The sequence below is a fragment of the Acaromyces ingoldii genome (assembly GCF_003144295.1).
Source record: "Acaromyces ingoldii strain MCA 4198 unplaced genomic scaffold FA10scaffold_11, whole genome shotgun sequence".
In the NCBI taxonomy this organism is placed as follows: Eukaryota; Fungi; Basidiomycota; class Exobasidiomycetes; order Exobasidiales; family Cryptobasidiaceae; genus Acaromyces; species Acaromyces ingoldii.
Genome location: NW_020290257.1, coordinates 79,841 through 88,681, shown reverse-complemented (window position 1 = coordinate 88,681; position 8,841 = coordinate 79,841). Strand labels below are relative to the sequence as shown.

Below are 8,841 nucleotides of genomic sequence, written 5' to 3'. Positions count from 1 at the left end.
CTTGGATGGACGGACAGACGGCTACCTGGATGGATAAGACTGCTCCTTGGATGGACGGACAGACGGCTACTTGGACGAGGCGGCACGGCGCTTGAGGCGCTGCTTCTCGCGCAGGTAGCTCTTCTCCTCGCCGCGCTCCTGGGTGAGGCCGCCGAGGATGCGGTCCATCTTGCGCTTGTAGTCGCGCGCCTCGTCGTCGTGCCTGCGTGCGCGCTCAGCAGCAAGAAATTGGCCGTCGCGGCGGAGCTCGCGCACGGCGCCCTTGCGCTCCTTTTTGAGCAGCGCCCGCAGCTTCTGCGCCTCGGCGCGCTCGGCGTCGGGGTCAAAGGGCCGGCCGCCGCGGCGCAGGGGGTCGTAGCCCTGCTGGTCAAACTTGGGCACGGCCTGGGTGATGCTCCGGGCGCGGTGGGCCTGCAGGCGCAGTGCGCGCCGCGAGGCCGCTGCCGAGCGCAGCGCGCGTGTCAAGCCGTCGACGAGGGCGGTGCGGCGCGCGTCGAGTGCGCTGCCACTGCTACTGCTGCCGCTGCCGCCGCTGCTGCCGCTGCCGCCGCTGCCGCCGCCGCCACGTGGGTCCGCTCTGTATGCGTCGACGAGCAGGCGGCGAAAGGGCTCAAACAGCTCGACAAAGGCGGGCGAGCCGGCATACAGGCGCGCAAACTCGTCGATGAGCGCGTACGTCGTCGCCAGCAGCGCGCGGGCATCGATGCTGCTGTCTTGTTGCGCGCAGAGGGCGTCGGTGAAGGAGAGGGGCGCGATGATGTCGAGTTCACCGTCAGTGTCATCGTGGGCACCGCCATCGCCACCGTCAGCACCGTGTCTGGCAGTGTCGCCAGCAGCGTCACCACCAAGCCGGAGATTGGAGTCAGGCGCAGGCACGCCAAAGGCCTCGTTGGTGCGGCGCACGACGCTGGGCCGGAGCGCGCCCGTGGGCAGCAGCGCGAGCAGGAGCTGGTGGAGGCAGTTGAGGGCCTCAGGCACGAGACGCCGGCTCTCGCCCTCGTGGCTCGCGACGAGGGAGCAGAGAAAGAGGGCCGACGCAGCGTCGCGGCGGCTGCGCAGCCGGCTGCTCGCCAGGTACTGGCCCACGAGGAGGGCCATGGGCGTGCACACGGCGTGCCAGCGGTCCGACGTGCTCCAGACGAGTCCCGCGATGCGCAGCAGCGTCAGCTCTGCCGCTCCTGGCCACGTCTTGGCACCCGGCGTGAGCGCACCACGCGCGAGGCCGCGTCCCAGGTTGCGCTGCATGAGGGCCAGCTTGCCGACAAAGTGCTCGGCCCCCGTCGTCGCATACGTCTTGGAGAGCGCATAGATGTGGGGCACGAGCGCATTCACGTGCTCAAAGTGGCCGTCGCCCGCGCAGTAGAGGGCGTGGTCGAGGAGGACGCCAAGCAGAGCCTGGAGGCGCAGCTTGTTGTCGCGGTCGAGCGAGGCGTGGTGCAGGGCGCGGATGCGCTTGACGACGGTGTGCAGCTCGGCGGCCGTCGTGGCGCCGCTGCGGGCGAGCGTCGCCAGCAGCGCCTCGTGGCTTGTCGGGCAGGCAAAGGTGAATGGCAGGTCCTTGTCCTTGCCCGTCTTCTTCTGCGCGCCGGCCGTCTTCTGCAGGCCAGCCTTCTTCTGTGTTGCCTTCTCCTCGGCCAGCTCCACGTCGTCGCCCGGCTCGGCCATGGCCTCGAGGTCGGCCATGTCACCGAAGTCGTCGTCCTCTTCTTCTTCCTCATCTCCCTCCTCCTCCTCGTCTCCATCCTCCTCGTCTCCTTCCTGACCCTCCTCCTCGTCTTCCTCCGCGCCGTCGCTCTCATCGCCCTCCCCCTCCCGCAGACCCAGACCGAGACCCAGGCCGTATGCGTCGGCAGCCGTCTGGCCATCGAGGTCAAAGTCGTCCTCGAGGTCGTCGCCACCCGCCGGCCGCTTGCGCTTGCCGCGCCGTGCCTTTCCACTGCCGTCGCCATCCTCCTCGTCGTCGTCATCCAGGCCACGCATGCGCCGCAGCCGCGCCTCCTCGGCCACGCGCAGCCGCTCGGCCAGCTCCTGGGCGGCCTCCTCCTCGGTCTTGAGCCGGTCCTGGGGCTGGGCGCGCCGCTCAAACGCGAGCTCGCGCACAAACGCGTCGTACTGGTCCTTTTCCTTTTCCTTCTCCTTCTCCTTCTCGTCCTTGTTCGTGGTTCCTGCCACGACGGCGTCGACTTCCGTTGTTGGCGGAGGAGGGGGAGGAGCAGCAGCATTGAGCAGGCCGCGGATGTCGCCGAGCTCGTCGTCGAGGCGCCGGCGCAGGGCCTCGTCGCGCTCCTTGACCTGCTGCCGGTCGCTCTTGGCCTGCTTGGCCTTGGCCACGAGCTCGGCCATGACCTCGGCCTTTGTCTTTGTGCGGCCTTCGCCTGCCTCGCCGTTGTCCTCGCCGTCGTCGCCAAAGCCGCCAAAGTGCGAAGCCTGGGCCGTCTCCTCGAGGCCTGCATGCACAGGCGCGAGTCAGCTCCATGGTGCGACAATTGCTCAACTAGCAGCCATATGACACATCGGAAAGAAAGGGGGGCTCAGAAATCTCCAGTAGAACTTGTTTTGAGCCGTCATGAGAGCGCAAGAGACTCCCCGCCGCGGCAGAGCTCCTTGTCAGGAGGGACGGGGAGACCCTTGTGTTCGCTCGTGTTATCCAAACTCCGGTTCTCGTTTTGGCTTGTGCTCGCACACAAGAAATCATCGTCGCCCAGAAGCCACTTGACGCGTTACTCACCCTCGTCATCGCTCAGCCGCACGTCGTCCATGTCGTCGAGCTCGTTGAGCGAGCGGCCGTAGTGCGTCAGGCCCTCCTCGGGCCCGTTCTCGAGGCTGAAGAGGGCCGCGCGCCGGCTCGAGCTGCTTCCACTTTGGCCCAAGCCGCCAGAAGCAGCGCTGCCGCGCTGGCGCTCGCGCGTGAAGCGCTCCAGCATCTTGTCCTCGGGCGTCAAGCTGGCGTCGCCCTCGCCGAAGCGGCGGTCGAGAAAGGCGCCGCTGCGGTCGCGGCCCTCGTACTGCGGCAGCAGCGTGGCGCGCCGCTGCGCCAGTCCACTCGCCTTGGCCGCGCCCGGCCGTCCCATGCTGCCGCGCACCCGCCGCCCCAGGACCTCATGCTTGGGCTTGCTGATCTTCTCTTCAAACGGGTTGAATGCCGACGACGACGCAATGGCCGCCAGCTTCCGCCGGCGCTCCTCGGCCTCGGCGCGCTGGTCCAGGCCCGCACGCGAGGCGCCCGACTTGCGCTTCTTCGACGAGCGCGACTGCTGCCGCCGGTCCGTGATCCCCGAGCTGTGCAGCTTCGACTTGAGCTGCGAGAGCTGGCTTCCCCCCTTGCGGCCCATCTTGTCGCTCTTCTTCTTCTTCTTCTTCTTCTTCCTCGTTGAGCAAGGCGAGGCGATGGTTTCCTTCTTCCTCCCACCAAGAAATTCTCGTCTCAAAAAAAAGAAAAGCTAAGAGACACGTGACGACGTCGAAATTTGGGTCGCACTTTCTTCGCAGATTGGCGTCGGTCGGCAAGTCTAAAAGGGAATAGGCGGCAGGTCAAGTCACGTCAACGCAGGGGCAGGCAGAACAGAGGGAGACGCGAGCCGGGATGCTCGTCGAGGCCGCCAAGCGCGCCGCTGTGTCGGGAGCAAGAGGGAGTGGGGTCGGACGTGCGAGCGCAAGTGGGGGTGAGCGCGGGCTGACGTGGACCGTCGAAGTCGTCGCTCGGACGCTGGGGACGACGGCAGCGGCAGCGAAAGAGGCGCGCAAGACGGACAGGGTCGAGCGTGCGATTCGGCGCAAGCAGCAGGAAAAAACAAAGGAGAGGTGGGCAGCAGCAGCAGCTGCGTCCGAGGGTGTGGCAGCAGGGGCAGCAGGGACAGCAGGGACAGCAGGAGCAGGAGCAGCGGGGAAAGAGAGGCGTGCGCCAGGCCCAGTCGGGCGCGCATGGTCCTCGCCCTCGTCGTCGGAGAGCTTCTTTTCCGACGCTGTGCGGCGCGTCGAGTGGGGCGAGAGGGCACAGCAGCGCAGGCAGGCGGGAGAGCGACCTCACGCAGACCGAGGCGGCAGGGACGAGTCTCGATCAACGCACGGGGGAAACAGGCGAGGCAGAAGAGGAGAAGAGGAGGAGGTGGACAAGGGCCACGCTGGCGAGGACTCAGAGATGCGCAAGTGGGACAGGGACAGGCGGGGAAAGGGGGCCCAGAACACCTTCCAAAAGTCGCCACCGCTGCCGCCAATGAAGCTGCGGCAGCTGCGATTCAGCAAGACAAAGCGCCTGCAGTCCTTCTTCAACGTCGAGGATCCGCAGCAGGCATTCAGCGAGGCGGCAGACCTGTTTGCGAGCTGGGCGCCGTTTGTCAAGCGCGACACGCGCGGCTACCGCATCATGATGGGCCTCGCCCTCAATGCCAACAAGAAGATCGCTGCGTTCAAGTACCTCAATGAGGTGAGTGTGTTGTGTTTGTGTGACTGCATGGCCTGTGCGCAGCCGCTGACGTCGACTCGGGCGGGCCTCGGATGGATGGGAGCAGATGAAGAAGAACGGCGTGGCACCCAACGCCTTCGTCTACCGCGGCCTCTTTCGCGGCCTGGCCCACGCGCAGATCAACCCGGGCCAGGACCGCACCGTCGTCAAGCAGGCCAAGACGGCCTTTGATGCCTTTACCGAGCTCTGGCTCGTGTCGCAGAGCGCTGTGCGCCGGCCTAGTGGCTCGGCCCGCTCTTCTTCTTCTCACCTCGACGACGACGCGGCAAGAGTGGGAGAGGAGGAGCAGGAGCAGGAAAGCAGCAGCACGGCCGAGTCGTTTGAAAAGACGCTCGAGATTGCACGCCAGGAGCTCGTCGAGCAGCCCGTCGTCGCCGTCGAGACGCTGCGGTACTATATGCGCTTCTGTCTCCGGGCGGGCCTCTACGACGAGGCCGATGCGCTCCTCGCCGACGCCCACAATCTCTCCATTCCACGGCGGTCCCCTGCGGGCGTGGCAGTAAACCAAGCGCAGAGAAAGGCCGTGGCCGTGCCCCTCGTCGCCCTCGCTCTGGCAGCCCACTACCTCTCCCAGGCTGCGTGGCGTGACGGGAGCAGCACGGACCTGGGTGGTGTTGAGCCGCCGAGCCGTGCAGAGAGCCTGGCCCACTTTGAGCGCCACGTTGGCCTCGACCGCTTCCTCGACCTCGCCCGCGCCGCCCTCGAAGCGCAGCAGGTCGACGAGGGGAGCGACAAGGAAGCACCGTCTACGAGCAGAGGCATCAGCAGCAGCAGTGAGACGACCGAGTGTGCAAGGGATAGATCCAAGCTGCGAGACCAGACATCGGCGGTGCACCAGGCGCTGCGCGAGGCAGAAAGGGCCCTCGCACAGCTGGTCAGGCACGGCGACGGCAGCGAGGCAGACGAGGAGGCGCGGTACAGAGACGCACTCAAGCAGCTCGCCAAGCTGCCTGGCCGTGCCAGGGAAGACGGTGCAAGCGACCGCTGGATTCAGTGACGAGACAGAGAGCGAGCAGCTGGCAGCAACGAAACAGTGAAGAGAGTCGGCAGCCGGCAGCAGGGAAGGATGGCCATGTGTTTGGTGTGTGTACAGTACAGTGTGTAGCTCTTCAACAACAACAAGTCAGACGATGCTCTCGAGCTCCTTTGCAAACTGCAGGTTCGACGTGATGGTCGCCCGCTTGGGGATCGCATCCCGCGTGGCACTGCCAGCCTTGTTGGTAAAGTGCACCGTCTGTGTCGTCGGGTTGATCTGCCATCCTCGCTGCCATATTCGAAGGGGGTTTGTTGAGCGAAGGTGAACAAAAGAGAGAGAGAGAAGAGAAGAAGAGACAAGAGACGCACCTCGTTGGCAAATACTGAGACATCCTGCATGTTGTCGAAGAAGAGCAGCGTCGCAGCATCACTCAGCGGCAGGCTGTCGTAGGCCTTTTCCTCGCACGACGCAATCTCTCGCCTGGTGAGAAGAAGGAGGTGAGCTCCATGCAGGCATATATGCGCGCAGGTAGGATAGGACAGGCCACGCACCGGATCGTGCCCATGAGCTCGTCAACAAAGTAGCTGTACTCCTCTCGGGGCACCTCCTTGCGCGCACGCCACACCTTGCTGTAGCTGCCCTCCATCAGCCAGCGCTCGAGGTGGACGGGGTGCTGGATGTAGGGCGACGAGGCGACGAGGTGCGGGGGCAGGGCCTCGAGGGTGGTGTGGAACTGCGAAATCGAGTTGGACGAGAGCAGCCGGAGCAGGCAGAGGCCCAGCAGCGCCTCCTGCGACTGCGACGGCGGCAGGTGGGTGCTGTTGTGTGCGTGAGATTGCGGTCAGTCTCCAAAAGGCAATTGGAAAGAAAGGAGAGAGAGAGAAAGACCAACCTGCAGTCGTTGTAAAAGACATGAAGAAGACCCATGTACCGGTCGAAGCTCTCGACGTCGCGCTGCCGCACGCTCGACAGTGCGCCAATCTCGAGCACGTCGCGGGCCATGGCCACCTCGGACGGGTGGGCGGCTGCGTCGGCAGGCGAGGGCACGAGGAGGCCCGACTGCGTCAGCTCAATCTTGGCCCGCGTCAGCTGCGTCTTGATCGAGCCGAGGTCCGGCTTGCTGCTCGCAAAGCTCTTGACGAGCGCGGCGTGCGTGTTCTTGAGCGACATGTTGTGCCTCCACGATGCCGGTCCCTCTGTTTGGATTAGTAGTGTGTCTTGTCGCTTGATCTTCTTTCGAGACGCCTTGTCTCCAAAGAACGCGCGTTCAGCGTTTTGGCGCCACGTGGCTTTTTCGCAGCCTCCACCCTCGACGCCCGCAAGAAAGACTAGCTCAACGACGCGGAAACGAGTGGCCAGGGAGCATCAGCGATTCCGAGGCCAGTGTGTCTGTGTCTACGTCCGGAGTCGCTCGCTCGTACGTCTGCCGTGAATGCTTCTTCTGGGCGTCGCGTTTGGCACCTTCTCCTGGGCGTCGTGTCTGACAGGATGAAAGGCCGCTTCTGCCTCACGGACGAAGCTCGGTCGAATATTCTTGCTGTCGCTTCCCTTGGGAATCTCGCGGCTATCGTTCTTTACTTCCTCGGATCCGAGATGCCTATACATTCTGTTACCTGGGTTGAGCCTTCACTGGCTGAGCCAAACGGGAGGAAAGTGCGGAGCGTCTGCAGAAGACGAGCCCTGTCGACCACCGGCCGCTCCGCGTTGTGCGCCTGTGCGCCCACTCGCTTCCTGATAGCGATGCGCATCTCCGCGACGTGTGCCTGACCTTGAATGCCTGAGCGTCGTTCTCAATGCGACAGAATGTGCGTCCAGTCGCCTGGTTCTCCCTTCTTCCTAACTCGACTCGACTCTACTCCAGTCGAGCCAGAGCGAGACAGAAGGCAGCAGCGATGATGTTGATGCGCGTCGCCAGCCTCTTCGCCCTCGTCACCGTAGCCAGCCTAGTGGAGGCCTCTTCCAATGTATCCTGGACACCACCTCTCGCTGGCCCGCCCCACAGCGCTTGTCGTCTCTTTCTTCATGAGTACGGCCACCGTAGCCCGTACGGTTATCGAGGGGGCAGCAGCAGCAGCACTTTCCATCTCGAGCCCTCCCTCGTTGTCGACAACGGCCTCACGCGCACATCCAGGGACGCTTCCGCGACGACAGCAACAACAACAACAACGACAACGACGAAGCAGGCTCGCTCTTCCTTTTCGCATCAGGACAGCAGCACCGCGCCGAGCTTCACGGGCGGTGCTGCTCGCGCATCGCTCTCCGAGCAGCTGCGCCCCTCGTCCAAGGCCACCCCCACAATAAGGTCGACAGGAACAAGCAGAACGCACGGGACAGCAGCTTCTTCATCAGGAAAAGGGCGGCAGGAACCTACACCCAAGCGCATCGGCAAGTACACAATCTTACCCCGGGACACGACAGGCTTGTTCCCCTTCGAGTACGCCCCACCGCCCCACCCGGACACATTTCTGCCGAGGAAGCCAGTGCATATACCCGGCCGCTGCTTTCGCTGCTCGCTTTGCAAGGCCTTCAAGGACCCTTTACGCTGCCAGGAGGGTGAGTCGAACAGCCTCACTACATTTGTGCTCGACAGTGACCCATGCTGACGTGCAACTAACGCCCGTCGACAGTGTGCAAGGGCTGCTAGCAGCTCATCACTCCGCACCACAGAGCTGCACTTTGCAGTCTTGGTGTAAAGTTTCGGCGTAGGACAGCTACATATCGGGCCCTGTCTGTATCGCATTCTCGCTTACCAGTGTTCATTCTCGTTTACTTCTTGTCCTGTCGTCATACTGTTGCGTATCCACTCGATAACTGTCCACTGTCACTTATACCGGACTGTATTGCAAAATCAAGGCACTGAGGTGCAAAGTGACAAGCGGTGAGAAAGCTGTCAAAAGACGGAGGTGCCTGGATGGTGCGGTCTTGACGGAGCTGGAATCCACGGCTCGAACGCCTCTGCCCGCTTTGGCTGGCAGCTGGCACCACTCAAAAAGCCATCTCTCAGGGCCGCGCCTCTCTCTCTCCACTCCTGTGTCTAGTGCCACATTACTCCTTCAACAAGCTCAACAAGGTGAGTGACACCTCGAGGTCTGCAGGCTGCCACCTTCTCAAGCTCAAGCACCACTCTAGATGCGCTTCTCCAGGCTCGTTCTCGCTTTCAAAGTGGCAACAGCCACCGCCCCCACTATCGTTGGCGCCGCTGCTGCTTCCAGGGACGCCGTCGACTACAGTGACGTCGTCAACGTTCGCGACACGACAAGGCCCGATGTCGGTCCGCGCCTTGTTGTACGCCAAGCTGGTCACAGCAATGCTGTACACAAAAAAAGGGGCGATGGAGCTAATGCAGGAGGTGCCACCTCCGGCAGCGGGGGCTCTGGCGCTGGAGCCCCTGGCGGCCACGAGA

The 8,841-nt window shown here is 63.8% G+C and overlaps 4 protein-coding genes across 4 annotated transcripts in view; 2 read left to right on the top strand and 2 right to left on the bottom strand.

Annotated features, from left to right (window-relative positions):
* The window catches only part of FA10DRAFT_304861 (Nop14-like protein), a 3,622-nt gene extending 181 nt beyond the window's left edge, over positions 1-3,441 (bottom strand). Inside the window, exons 1-2 of the mRNA XM_025525404.1 lie at positions 2,729-3,441; positions 1-2,447 (exon numbers count right to left, since the gene is read on the bottom strand). Of these exons, the coding sequence (XP_025373741.1) occupies positions 67-2,447; positions 2,729-3,332 (2,985 nt within the window). The 5' untranslated portion in view covers positions 3,333-3,441 and the 3' untranslated portion in view covers positions 1-66. The remainder of the gene's footprint in view (positions 2,448-2,728) is intronic.
* An 87-nt stretch (positions 3,442-3,528) lies between these two features.
* FA10DRAFT_270106 (hypothetical protein) lies at positions 3,529-5,591 on the top strand. The gene is made up of 2 exons (XM_025522999.1): positions 3,529-4,423; positions 4,509-5,591. Exons 1-2 carry the CDS (start codon positions 3,584-3,586, stop codon positions 5,457-5,459), a joined length of 1,791 nt encoding a protein of 596 aa, XP_025373740.1. The 5' UTR covers positions 3,529-3,583; the 3' UTR covers positions 5,460-5,591.
* FA10DRAFT_304859 (hypothetical protein) lies at positions 5,586-6,654 on the bottom strand (the record flags this gene model as incomplete). Its single annotated transcript, XM_025525403.1, has 4 exons — positions 6,331-6,654; positions 5,990-6,256; positions 5,807-5,918; positions 5,586-5,726 (listed from the first exon to the last, which is right to left on the bottom strand). The coding sequence occupies exons 1-4, from the start codon at positions 6,606-6,608 to the stop codon at positions 5,586-5,588; spliced, it is 798 nt and encodes a 265-aa protein (XP_025373739.1). The 5' UTR covers positions 6,609-6,654.
* Positions 6,655-6,781: 127 nt separating this feature from the next.
* On the top strand, positions 6,782-8,294 carry FA10DRAFT_52709 (hypothetical protein). The gene is made up of 2 exons (XM_025525554.1): positions 6,782-7,991; positions 8,066-8,294. The coding sequence occupies exons 1-2, from the start codon at positions 7,232-7,234 to the stop codon at positions 8,080-8,082; spliced, it is 777 nt and encodes a 258-aa protein (XP_025373738.1). The 5' UTR covers positions 6,782-7,231; the 3' UTR covers positions 8,083-8,294.
* Positions 8,295-8,841: the final 547 nt, after the last annotated feature.

Bases quoted from the DNA above. Each gene is read 5' to 3' on its own strand.
- FA10DRAFT_52709 (XM_025525554.1), top strand. From the start codon at position 7,232: ATGCGACAGAATGTGCGTCCAGTCGCCTGGTTCTCCCTTCTTCCTAAC.
- FA10DRAFT_270106 (XM_025522999.1), top strand. From the start codon at position 3,584: ATGCTCGTCGAGGCCGCCAAGCGCGCCGCTGTGTCGGGAGCAAGAGGG. The intron at 4,424-4,508 runs GTGAGTGTGTTG...GGATGGGAGCAG, and splicing joins CGTTCAAGTACCTCAATGAG to ATGAAGAAGAACGGCGTGGC.